This window comes from Scylla paramamosain, chromosome 39, assembly GCF_035594125.1.
Source record: "Scylla paramamosain isolate STU-SP2022 chromosome 39, ASM3559412v1, whole genome shotgun sequence".
Classification (NCBI taxonomy): domain Eukaryota; kingdom Metazoa; phylum Arthropoda; class Malacostraca; order Decapoda; family Portunidae; genus Scylla; species Scylla paramamosain.
The window spans coordinates 4692523-4705454 of NC_087189.1; the positions used below are offsets into that span (position 1 = coordinate 4692523).

Below are 12932 nucleotides of genomic sequence, written 5' to 3' on the forward strand. Positions count from 1 at the left end.
TTAAGGGTTCAATGTCCTGCTCAAGATTTTCTCGCACTTATTAATTTCTTAGCCTTTCTGTGGATTATCGAAAGCGGGACATTCCATTGGTGGGAGCGATAGAGATACCCATTATTTATTTATTTTTTTTTTTATTTATTACTTTTTAAGATGGGCACCTGTAAAGGGCAACAAAAGGAACTTAAAAATAAATAAATAAATAAATAAACAAATAAATAAATAAATAAATAAATAAATAAATAAATATATATATATATATATATATATATATATATATATATATATATATATATATATATATATATATATATATATATATATATATATATATATATATATATCAGTCCCAAAAGAGAGGTTTAAATCAAGGATCGTCCAGAATTAGAAGATAATAAATGTCTTGAAACCTCCCACTTGAAAGAGTTTAAGTCATAGGAAGGAGGAAATATGGAAGCAGGCAGGGAGTTCCAGAGTTTACCAGAAAAAGGCACGAAGGATTGAAACATTGCAACAAACCCTCTGTCCGTATCATCGTCACGGTGGATGAATGAAATGAACTCTGTAATCAGGTTATTGGTGCTGAATGATTAAGGAAATTTAAAAGACTGGACAACTGGAAAGGGATGATAGGCAGAAACAGGTAGGCTTACGTTTAGGTGTGATGATTTCTGGCAGCTTCCCTTATATTCTTATGTTCTTATGTTCATGACGGGCACCAAACACCTGCCCCGACCTGTTCTCGTAAGCGCAGGGAACCAGGTCGGGGTGTGAGGTTTCTTGCTCTTACCAGTCAGAGTTCGTCGCGATGTATATTTGAAGCCCACGCTTTTCTGAAAACTGTGTACTGAAACACTTCTGGCCGCATCTCCACTACCTTCAGTAGGCTCTAGTTGGAGTTACACGGTTTTTAAGGGTATCTTTATGGTTGTAATGACAAATTAACAATATTTCTACGTTATCAACAGGAGAAACATTCTTGAAAACCCGGCTAATTATCTCTTTGGCCTTTGAAAGTAATCGTGGTGAGAGAATAGAGTTTCTGAATGCGGGCACTGATGAACCACCACACACACACAAGAAGAAAGTATTAATACATTTAAACAGACTCAGAATATTGTTCGGTGGCGCCTCTCTATTTCTCATCATTACTATTTTTCTCTTCTCATTGTGTAGTTCCTGGCTAGCCTGGATAACTAAACCTATCTATATATCTATCTATCTCTTCTCTTTTCTCTCACTATAAATAACTCAGGTTTCCCTTCCAAATAGTATGAATCTGACAGAACATTTACATAGTCATCCCGTTGCTAAGAGTCCCAGACACCTCGCTGCTCCTTAGTTGTACTTTTCTTAGGTAGCAGGTCATGACGGCCCCAAACCACGACGGCCCTCCGCGACGGCCCCCCACGACGGCCCCCCCTGATGGCCTCAAACCATTTGCGTGTGGACACTTGTTATACATCCACCAATATTCTAATGAAACTTGTTTCAGTGTGTGTGTGTGTGTGTGTGTGTGTGTGTGTGTGTGTGATAGCAGGGAGGGAGGAGGGTGTAGTTGGAGGAAAGGAAAGAGGGAGATAGCAGTGAGGGAGGAGGGAAGGACTGGGAGGGAGAGTCTGGGAGGAAGGGAGGGAGGAGGGATGGGATGGGAGATAAGGCGACAAGCATGTGTGCATGTGTGTCTGGGTGTGGGTGTGTGTAATAACAATAACAATAATAACACCACCAGTTGATGGCAGTTGACGGAAGGGAGGGAGGGGATAGGGAGGGTTGGAGGGAGGAGGTAGAAGATAAGTATGGTAAAGGACTAGGAATACCACCCACAGTGTTTCCCAACACACTGAATCTGCTTCACACCTAATTGAAAGTGTTGCCAGTAGTATGATAAACACAAGGGCCGTTGTGGTTGAGGGCCGTCCTGACTAGAATTTGGGGCCGTCCTGGGGGGCCGTCGCGGAGGGCCGTCGTGGTTTGGGGCCGTCCTGACTAGAATTCCTTTTCTTATATACAACAGTAAACTTTAAACTTATCTATCTGTCTATTTATCTTTTCATCTTTTCACCAGAACACACATATAGCTAACCCGTTGCAAAGAGTCCCGGTCTTACTAAGCACACTTCACCCTGAGGCCCCTGCCAGTACCTGCCACTACCAGTAGGTCACAAGACAGCGGACGGGAGGGACTATGGCCGCTACTCTCCGCCAGACACCCCTCACCTGCAGTGGCCACACGCGCCCTGTGGTCCATCTGGCCTTCTCGCAGCTGTGTCCTGACGGCTACTTCCTCATCTCCGCCAGTAAAGGTGTGGAGGGTGTAGGCGTGTGGTGCCGGCCTTGTGTGTGTTTGTGTGTACGTGTGTGTCAACTGTGTGTGTGTGTGTATGTGTGTGTAACTTTCTCTCAGTGTGTAGAGCAATGCAGGAATGACTAAGCTAAAAGAAAGAAACGCTATTTATGTATCTACCTTGTTGTATTTACTTATTATTGTCAGTTTCAGAAATTATCTCTTGTTTATCTCCTTTGTTCCGGCCTTATTTTTAACTTTCCCTCTCCTACACAACACACGGGAGGCGTTCAGTGTCTAGAAGCTTTTATTTTCAGCGTAGCGGGATTGTAGGGACGTAGAAGCGTGAGGGAACGTTATCTGTCAGGCTAAGGTCTCTCACTCTCTCTCCCTCTCTCTTTCTTTCTGTCTAGGCACAGGGAACAAGTGTGTGTCAGTGTATGTTTGTGTTGTGAAGCTGTCAGCCTGAGGTGGCGAGGTGGCAGCTGTCAACAGTGGCTCGCAGTGGCTAGGAACACCGTAGGAAACTGGTCTGGGGAAGATATGAAAAATACGAGCAAGAAACGAGTATTTTTTTTTTTCCCTCTGGTTAGATTGGAACTGTACCTCCTTATCAGTGTGCTGTCCTATACTTGCCTCATTAACAATCATCCTTCTTATTGTGAGGGTAGTGGTGATGGTGGTTGTGCTGGTTGTGATGTAATAAATGATGGTGGTGATAGGTAATGCAGAGGGGTGATGGTGATGATGGTATGATGGTGAATTTATGGCAGTATCTTATTGATTTCCTAATATTATGCACTGGCTAAGAATGTATTTATTAATTTTTGTAGGAGGTAGGTAAGGCATGGTGTTGTTGTAGTGGTGGTGGTGGTGGTGAGTGGGTCAAGGTTACTGCCATGCCCAGAAGGGAATGTTTGATTGAGAGAGAGAGAGAGAGGTTAATTTTGTTAATTTTATTTGGTGTTTTCTTATTTTCCCATATGTTAGTGGTGTTTTTGTTCATCGCTTAACCCTTTCACTGCAATACAAAACAATAAACAGCACAAAAGCAACACATTAAATCTCTATAAGCACTTACAGGAAGGAAAGGTATGAAAAGAATAGACCACAATTTTTAGCCAGTTCAAAGATTAGAGGTGGCTGTAAAATAAATAAAGATGCCTCAGATGGATTGATAATTATGGAAAGGTGTAGCAAATATTAGTGAAAGGGTTAATCATGGTTTTCTTATTAGTTGTTTTGTGTTCCCAGATGTTGAGAGTCTCAGCTGTTTGCATTGACATAATTGGTGATTGAGGTCAGTGTAGTTGGAATCACCTCGCAGGAATACTAATAGCACACATCCGGTAGTGACAGTTTCATTGTACCACTCATGGATTAACACACTGATGGCTCCTCTCTTGAACATAGGCCAATGGAATGAAAGGTCTATAACATACAAAGGGTTAGGTTAGGTTTAGGTTAATGATGTACCTAAGTGAAAAGTTAGGTTAGGGTTATGTTAAGTTACATTAGATTATGGTCAGGTTAGAGTTGACAGGTACACCGTGCTAAGAGGAAGTTAGGTTAGATCAAGTTAAGTTTAGGTTAGGTTAGGGTTAAGAGGTACACCATGCTAAGAGAAAGTTTGCTTAGAGTCACCATGTGTACCAAACTAAGAGGAGGAGCAGAGACACAGGAATGTTGCAGCACACACGATGGTCATGCCTGGGTTGTCACTGCATTAATTGTCACTGTCAGGAAGGTCACTGTCACTGTCAAGGCTGTGGGTTACCTCATGGGAGAAAAATGCGCTGGGAAGTGCCACTGCTCGTGTGTGTGTGTGTGTGTGTGTGTGTATGCGCCTAGTTCATAAATGTGTGGAATATGTCTTGTGATTTTTTTTTACATTGTTGTAATTCTTTTTGCTTTTTTCTTCTTCATTTTCTTTTCATTCTCATTCTCATTTTTATTATTACTTGTTGTTGTTGTTGTTGTTATTACTTGGAATTGTAATTTCTATTTTCTCATGATTGTTAAACTGAAGTAGATAAAGTATTTTTCATTACTGGAAGAGAGAGAGAGAGAGAGAGAGAGAGAGAGAGAGAGAGAGAGAGAGAGAGAGATAAGAATGCATGTAAAGTTAAATTAAGGAACTTTATTATTATTATTATTCATTACTTGGACACACACACTATTAACTTCACTTACATATAAACACAATGTACTTTGGTCAGTGATATCAGGTGAAAATGATGCAAATTAGAGAGAAGGTAAATGCCAATTCTATCTCACCTTTGTATTATTTATTTATGCACCTTGACTTGTATGTATTTATTCTTGCTGCAGTTATGGATTGACTAATATTTGTTTTATTCTCAGTAAGTTCTATATGTATTTATTTTATTTATCTTTTATTTATCTTTCCATATTCTGAAACATTTCTGGCACTACTGACTACTTTCAAAAGGCTCTAATTAAAGTTAGTGTTTTTTAAGGGCATGTTCATGGTTTTAGTGACAGATTAACAAAAAATATGTACTGATAACAAATGAAACACTGTTGAGAATGCAGGTAATCATCTCTGTGGCCTTTTAAAGTAGTTGTGTTGAGAGAGTAGAGTGTTTCTGAGGACAGGGCAGAGTGTGAGCGATGTGTGCATGAGTGTGTGGTGCTTGGTGTGGGATTGCCTGTCTGGTAAATAGATAGTTAGATGTGGTTTTTATAATAATGATATGCTAGAGGCTTTATTGTATTTGTGGGGAAAGAAAATCCTAATTACAAGTGCCTGGAACAGATTGTAAGGAAAAGAAGGAAGGAAAGAGAGAGAGAAAAGAAGCAGTTAAGTTAGCAAAAATAGAAAGAAGAAAAAATTATTAACAGAGGTACAAAATTAGGCAAATTAATTGATTGGTTTAGGTGAATATGAGTTTAATGAGGATAAATACAAACTATACAGTGAGGTATGCTGAAGAAACCCAACAGAAAATGACTTCGGTGATAGCTGAACATGTACAATAAAACTGGGTTACTGCTGGGTGAAAATGAGCCATGTACATTGTAGGAAAGTGCAAGGGAGGAAAGTGAGCTTGAAAAATGGGTCAAGGGAAAATGAGTTACATGTACTAGGACTGAGTGATACTGAAAAGTGAAAGTGAATGCAGGGAAATGAGAGATGAAACACATAAGAAGGAGGAAGAATATAAGACAAAAGTGAAGAAGGAAGAAGTGAAGATAATCCTAGTAACAGCAAGAAGAGATGAATAATTTAAGAATAAGGATGAAAATGAGGCAGGAATGAAGAAGGGGGAAGGAGAAGAAGGAGGAAGTAAGAGAATAGAAGCATGACACTATTGAGAATTGCATATGAGAATGAAAAATGAAAATGGAATGAGAAATGAGAATAAATTGAGGAATGAAAGTGAGAATAAAAATGAGAAATGAGGATGAGAATGAAAAAATGAAACTTGAAATTGAGAAATGAAAATATGAAAAAGTGAAACTAAAAATGAAAAAATAAGCACAAGAAATGAAAATGAGAATGAATAATAAGACAAATAAAAATGAGAAATGGAAATGAAAAACAAATTGAGAGTTGAAACTGAGAACTGCTTACTAGCTCAACTCAGGTCAGTTTGGGAAGGGCAGGTGTGGGAGTGAAAGTGAGGTGATGCAGGTGAAAACATGAGCTGTGGTGCACTAGTCAACCTCCCTTTAGTTTACCTGGAGGACAAGTGAAAGTGTCTCTTAACCTTCACAGCTGCAGAGGGAGAAAAAAAAAAAAAAGAGGAAAAGGTATGAAAAAAAAGGCAAGATGGAAAAAAAAGGAGGCAGGTACTGTTGTGACCTTGTGAATTAGTTAACAGATGAGAGAGAGAGAGAGAGAGAGAGAGAGAGAGAGAGAGAGAGAGAGAGAGAGAGAGAGAGAGGGGGGGAGGGGAGGGAAGGTGTAGATGATTGAGAGAGAGAGAAATGATTGAGGTAAAGGAAAGAAAAATTATAGAAACATAAGAATAGATAAAAGAAAATATGAAAAGGGGAGGAAAACCTTAGAGAGAGAGAGAGAGAGAGAGAGAGAGAGAGAGAGAGAGAGAGAGAGAGAGAGAGAGAGAGAGAGAGAGAGAGAGAGAGAGAGAGAATGTCTAATTTTTTATATATAGAAGGATATGTTTTCTTTCTTTTTGTGTATTATATGTAGACTTTCTAAATAACTGTTAAAAATATGTAGCTTTGAGCCTGCTGCAAAGTTGTTTAAATAGAGAGAGAGAGAGAGAGAGAGAGAGAGAGAGAGAGAGAGAGAGAGAGAGAGAGAGAGAGAGAGAGAGAGAGAGAGACTTTAAGTAGAAGGTGCAAAATCAAGATGAAGAGTTATGAAGAGAAGAGCAGCAAGAATAGAAAGAACAGGGGATTCTGTGACTGTGACCTGTGTGGCCCTGTGCCCTTTGTGTTGGTGGGAGGACAGAGCCACAGTGCCGTCCATCCCAGTAGTGCCTGCCATCATTTTCTCGGAGTATGCATAGTCATGTTTCATAAAGATTGCATGGTAGCAGTTGTGGGAAATAATAATATACTAAAGGCTTTATTGTATTTGTTGGAAGAAACAATTCTAAGTATAAGTGTTGGGAACAAATTGTAAGGAAAAGAAGAAACAGAGAGAGAAGTTTCCCTTATTTTCTTGTGTTCTTATGTTCTTAAGTACTCTGAACATCAACATGGCAGGCAATAGAGACCAGTGGAGGCAACTCAGCAAACACAGAAACCCTGTATAAAGAAGGGGTGATAAAGTTGATGAAGATGCATGGGGAAGTTCATCTGTGTGTGTGTGTGTGTGTGTGTGTAATTCACCTATGGTTGTCTGCTGGTCACCCAGCCAGCCATTCCTCTATGGAAAGAGCTCAGGGCTCATAGTGACTGATTTTTGGGTAGGACTGAGACCATTGACACACCACACACCAGGACAGTGAGGTCACAACTCCTCAGGTTACATCCTATACCTACTTACTGCTAGGTGAACAGGGGCTACACATTAAGAGGCTTGCCCATTTGCCTCACCGTGCCCCATGATTCAAACCCAGGCCTTCTTGATTGTGAGCTGAGCATGCTAACCACTACACTGCACGGTGTGAGAGAGAGAGAGAGAGAGAGAGATGGGTGGATTCTGCAGTAAGTTTTGTACAAGATATGCCTTTTGTACCTGAAAATATTTAAACTTGTACATTTCAGCCCCTTTTGTACGTGAATATTTGAACTGTTGTCCTTTTGTCACCTTTCATACTTTAAATTTTAAACTGTTGTACTTTTTGTCACCTTTTGCATCTGAATATTTAAACTATTGTACTTTTCTACACCTTTTGTACCTCAAAATTTAAACTATTGTGTTTTTCATTAGCTTTTGTACCTGAAAATGTAAACTATTGTACTTTTCTCCACCCCTTCACTTACATGGCACTCCCTCACACAGATGGGAAGCCAATGATGCGTCAGGGCAACACAGGTGACTGGATCGGTACCTTCGAGGGCCACAAGGGGGCTGTCTGGGGAGTAGCCCTCAACGCTGACACCTCCCGTGCGGCCACAGCAGCGGCGGACTTCACGGCCAAGGTGAGGCCAGGGGCAGGGAGTGGCTGTGTTATTGTTATGCTACATTTTTTATTGTTTTATTGTTTTATTGTGTTTTTTTTTTTTTTTTTTTATTCTTTGCATTATTATTTTTGCATTATTTTTTGTTTTATTGTATTTTTTTTGTTATTTTTCTTGTTTTTTGTTATTGATTTTGTTTTTGTGTGTTTTTCTGTGCTATTGTTTGTTGTTATTGTTTTTTTGTTATTGTCTTATTTTATTTTCTTCTGTTTATTTATTTATTTAATTAATTAATTTATTTTTATGTAAGAGAGGCACTGTCCAAAGGCAACAAAGAAAAGGCCCACTGAGGTGCCAGTTCCTAAAGAAAGGTCAAAAGCATCATCCACAATTGGAGGATGCCTTGAAACCTCCCTCTTGAAAGACTTCAAGTCACAGGAAGGAGTAAATACAGAAGCATGCAGGGTACTCAAAGTTTACCAGAGAAAGGGATACTGTTTGTTATTGTTATTGTTTATATGGTGTGAATGTTTAATGGTTCTAAATATGGCAGTCAGTAAATGTTGGGTTGCTAAGGTGAGTAGTGCTTCTGTTCATGTTCAGCCTGATAGAGACTTCACAGCCAGGGGCAGGGAGTGGCAGGGAACAGCTGTGTTGTAGTATGTGCAGTGAAAGGTTCTAACTCAATATTGCAGTCAGGAATGCTTGCTTAGGTGTGTGGTACTGTTTTTTATATATTTAACTCTTTCACTGCGACACAAAACAATAAACAGCACCAGAAGCAATCTACAACAAAGAAGGGGGATTAAAAACATAGATTTGGCAATTTCTACCCAGTTTAAAGATTGGAGGTGGCTGTAGAATAAACAAAGATGTCTCAGAAGGATCAGTTATTATGGAAAGGTGTACCAATTAGCAGACAAAAGGTAAGAGGGGCAGTGGCTAAGGGCACCAAAAAGAATGGAAAAAATGGCCCACTGAGGTGTCAGTCCCTAAAGAAAGGCCAGAAAGATTATCCAGGATTGTAGGGAATGTGTGAGTATCCTGCCATGGTGTTGCCTTGTTAGACAGTTTGGGTGTACAAGAGGAAGTGGTGAGAGGCAGGAAAAAGATTTAATCAGCATTAGATAAGCTAAGAGGCCCAAACATTACTAACAGAACTGTGAGTGACAGTTACTGGGTCAAGGTGAGTGTGTTGTGGTGGCTGTTGCATCACATAACACACACACATACACACACTACACATACCTTTCCTTTAATTACAGGTGTGGGATGCTGTGTCAGGTGAGGAGCTGCACAGCTTCTCCCACAGCCACATTGTCAAGGCAGTGGACTTCTCACCCTCCTCCACCGAACTGCTCACCGGCTCTAATGAAAAGCTGCTCAAGATCTTTGACATCGCCAAGCCTGAAGCTGGTGAGGCTGACAGAGACTGTACCTGACTAAACCAGAGCCCTTGAACCCCTGCATCACTGTATTTGACTAAACCAGAGCCCTTGAACTCCTGCATTGCTGTATTTGATTAAACCAGAGTCCTTGAATCCCTACATTGCTGTATTTGACCAAACCAGAGCTCTTCAACCCCTGCACTCGCACGCTAAATACTGAAGAATTTTGGCTAAACATAGAATGTTAAAATAATTTGTATTTGTCCGAACCCTTGAACATCTACATTTACACACTAAACACTCATAAATATTAACAACATACAGATTGTTAAAATACTCATGTTCTGCACATTATAATTGCATGTACTCACAGTTTATTAGCTTGCCAAGAAGGTGAGTGCTACTATACAAGGGATGTATTCTTGTTAGTAGTGAACAGCAGGCATATTTTCTCCCTCCTCAGACCCACAGGTGTTCTCCGGCCACACTGGGAGCCTCAAGCATGTGCTCTTCATGAATGAGGGGAAGCAGATGTTGAGCTGTGCCGAGGACAAGACCATCAGGGTGTGGGACAAGGCTTCTGGACAGGTGCTTACTTGACTGGTTGTTTGAATGCTTACTGAATGAGGAGACATTGGGAAGGCACTATTAGTGCTGAGTGTGGGTGTGGAAGTGTGTGGAAAGTGTGTGTTTCTACAGAGAGGATTTGATAAGGAAAAGTTAAGAAATTTATTATTTTTTTTATTTGATTTATTTTTATTTATTTATTTATTTATTTTTTATATGACAGCATATATGAACCATGGATGAATGCCTGTATGGTGTTTGCTTGTGTTGATATTCATGACAACCACATTTCTAAGTGTGCATGTCTGAGGGACATCACTCTGAGGAGGTGTGTGTTTGGTTTATTATTATGAAGATTTTTATTTTTAAAATTTAATTTAATTTAATTTAATTTAATTTTTATTTAATTATTTATTTATTTATTTATTTATTTACTTTATTATTATTTATTTTGGATGAGCCATGGATGAATGCCTGTATGTAGTGTTTCTGTTTTGATATTCATGTCACCCAGGTTTGTAAGTGTGCATGTCTGAGGAGCGTCATTAAGGATAATTTGTTCAGTTTGTTTGTTTTGTATGAATTTCTGAATGTTATTTTTATCTTTGCAAGCTCTGGTCATTAAGCAGTCTGAAGATGAATCTGTGATATGTTTCAGGAGGTGCAGAAACTAGAGGTGGCCCACAACCCCACTGGTATGGAGCTGAGCAGTGATGGCAAGACCCTCACCGTGACCTACGGCTCCAAGGTGGCCTTCCTCGGCCCTGAAACGTAAGTCATTGCTTGGTTTGTTCATTTTGTATCATGTTTGCATGCTTGGTGAGATGTAATTTGGGTCACACACTCCACCTGCTGGGTTATCACAAGTGACTTTAGTTTACTTTTGTATGCCATAGTTCCAGGCTTAGTGAGGTTTGATTTGGGGCCACACTCCACCTGCAGGGGTATCATGAGTGATTGCCTAGTTTTCTCACATGTATGTCATGGTTCCAGGCTTGGCAATCTGTGGTTTGGGTCTCACTCTGCCTGTAGGGGTATTGGTGCCCAGAAAAGTTTCAAGTGTACTGCCATAGGGTTTTGTTGTGTTGTGTTGTTGTGATGAACTTGTGTGCTGGACAGCTCAGAATTGCATTAGTGACTAGAGAACTAAAGGTAGAATTGCATCCATAGTGATGATTATTGTAATGGTGTGTCAGCAAGCAAGGATGTTGGTGAGTCTAATATTTTGTATGATATTTTGATGCCAGGAAAAGAGACCTTTATATTCTTATTCTTTGATACAGGACATTTTGTCTTGCCTATTCCACTTTAAGCAAGATCTCAGCCTGTTATGTAGATATTAGTGCCAGCTTATATAATCATCTTTTGTGAGGTGAAATGAAGGTATCTTAATGCTAGGCTGTGGGGGATATGTGGTTGTGATTTGCTCAGGTCAGTGGTGCCAGAGTAGTGCCAGGGTGAGGATGCTGTGTGGAGACATGCTGAGGCCCTCATTGGTGTTGCAGGTTGGAGATGCAAAGGGAGGTGACAGTGCCAACAGCCGTGTACTCCGCCTCCCTCCATCCTGACCGCTCTGTCTTCATCTGTGGTGGGGAGGACTTCAAGATGTACAAATTTGACTACAACACAAATGTGGAGATTGAGTCCTTTAAGGGTCACTTTGGGCCTGTCCACTGTGTGCGATTCAGCCCCGACGGAGAGTTGTACGCCTCTGGGAGTGAGGACGGTACGCTGAGGCTCTGGCAGACCACGGTGGGCAAGACGTATGGCCTCTGGAAGTGTATAGACGCTGCCACCACGGAGAATAACGTGCCTACCAAACCGGAGACCACAGCTTGAGGGAGCCGGCTTGGGGCGTCCTGACAGCTCCTTCCTTCCTCAGATTTTATTGTCACTTAGCGGCATTTCCTCCTCCGGTCCGTCTCTCGAAAGAAAGTACCTCTTCCTAATTTATTGTAGAATGGACCATACATGCCCTATTTTATTTTCCTTTTTTCCCTCAAAATGACGACCGTCGGTCACCCATCAGACCCGAGGTGCTTCACTGAGCTTGCACATCCTGGTGAAGGAGGCGTTTCTTCACTTTGTCTCTTTCTTTTTCCTTCCATTCGGTTTTGTATGTGATGCTCTTATCACTGGGAAGGATTGGGCAGGGTAGGGCAGGTCAGGTTGCAATCTTCCAAGGCAGAGGTCAGACCCGGTGTGCCAAGATTTTTTTGAGTTTTGGCTTGAATTTTGTGTTGAGCGTAAGGTGCCTGCTGTGGCAATAGTTAAGCAGCCCAGCAGGTGACACTATTACCTGTGCCTTATTGACCTGTTTGGGCAGCGTCTCTCTCAGTCTCTTCCATGTTGAATTGTTAATATTATTGTTATTTAGGAGAAAGACTCATGCAGCTGCAAGTCATCCTGCCAGTCCTTGGTATCTCCTTGTAAATCATTAGTCCCTATAATTTATTTTTTTCCCTTTGGTTTAGGGTTATGGTTTTAGTTTTGTATATTTATGGAAATAAATATACTGTATATGTATTTAAACCTGGGTAGTGAAATTGGACTCCAGCATAGTGGAATCTCAAAGAAAGCAAAACATTCCCATCTCTATGGTGAAACTTTATTTACTTTCACCCACTAGTGCCCAGTATCTTGCTACTTCATTGCGCTAGTCAGCTGGTTGTATTTTCAAAGAATTTTTACAAGAATAAACAAAAAATCCACACATTTACTCCTTCATCCCACATGAGGAATGGAATCAGATACTTGTGTGTCACTGCATGTCAGCATTCAGTGACTGGGGTGTCTTTTGTTCCTTCATTCATTACTTTATTGATGCTACCTAACACAACTTGCAAAGCAGCTCAGGATGCTGATCCTAAGCCAAATTACAACGATGCACGCGTGACAATGTGACGTGACGTGACTTGCTTAGAGAAGGATATGCAAGGAGGCAAGCAGAGTGTGGCGGGGGAGCTAACCACCAGGCACTGGAGAACCTTAACCTAGCCATGAGGACGGATGCTCTGTGTCGCTTTGAATGTCTTGTATGATGCTGCCGTGAGATTTGGGATTTGAGGATGAAATGACCATTGTTATGCATGCACTCACTTCCAGCCCTCAGTGATGTAAATGAGGGAGAA

The 12932-nt window shown here is 40.7% G+C and overlaps 1 protein-coding gene across 1 annotated transcript; it reads left to right on the forward strand.

The window, feature by feature from the left end:
* Positions 1-1991: 1991 nt before the first annotated feature.
* On the forward strand, positions 1992-12512 carry LOC135092092 (serine-threonine kinase receptor-associated protein-like). Its single transcript, XM_063990301.1, has 6 exons — positions 1992-2303; positions 7728-7867; positions 9112-9262; positions 9698-9822; positions 10460-10572; positions 11307-12512. The coding sequence occupies exons 1-6, from the start codon at positions 2186-2188 to the stop codon at positions 11638-11640; spliced, it is 981 nt and encodes a 326-aa protein (XP_063846371.1). The 5' UTR covers positions 1992-2185; the 3' UTR covers positions 11641-12512.
* The last annotated feature ends 420 nt before the right edge of the window (positions 12513-12932 follow it).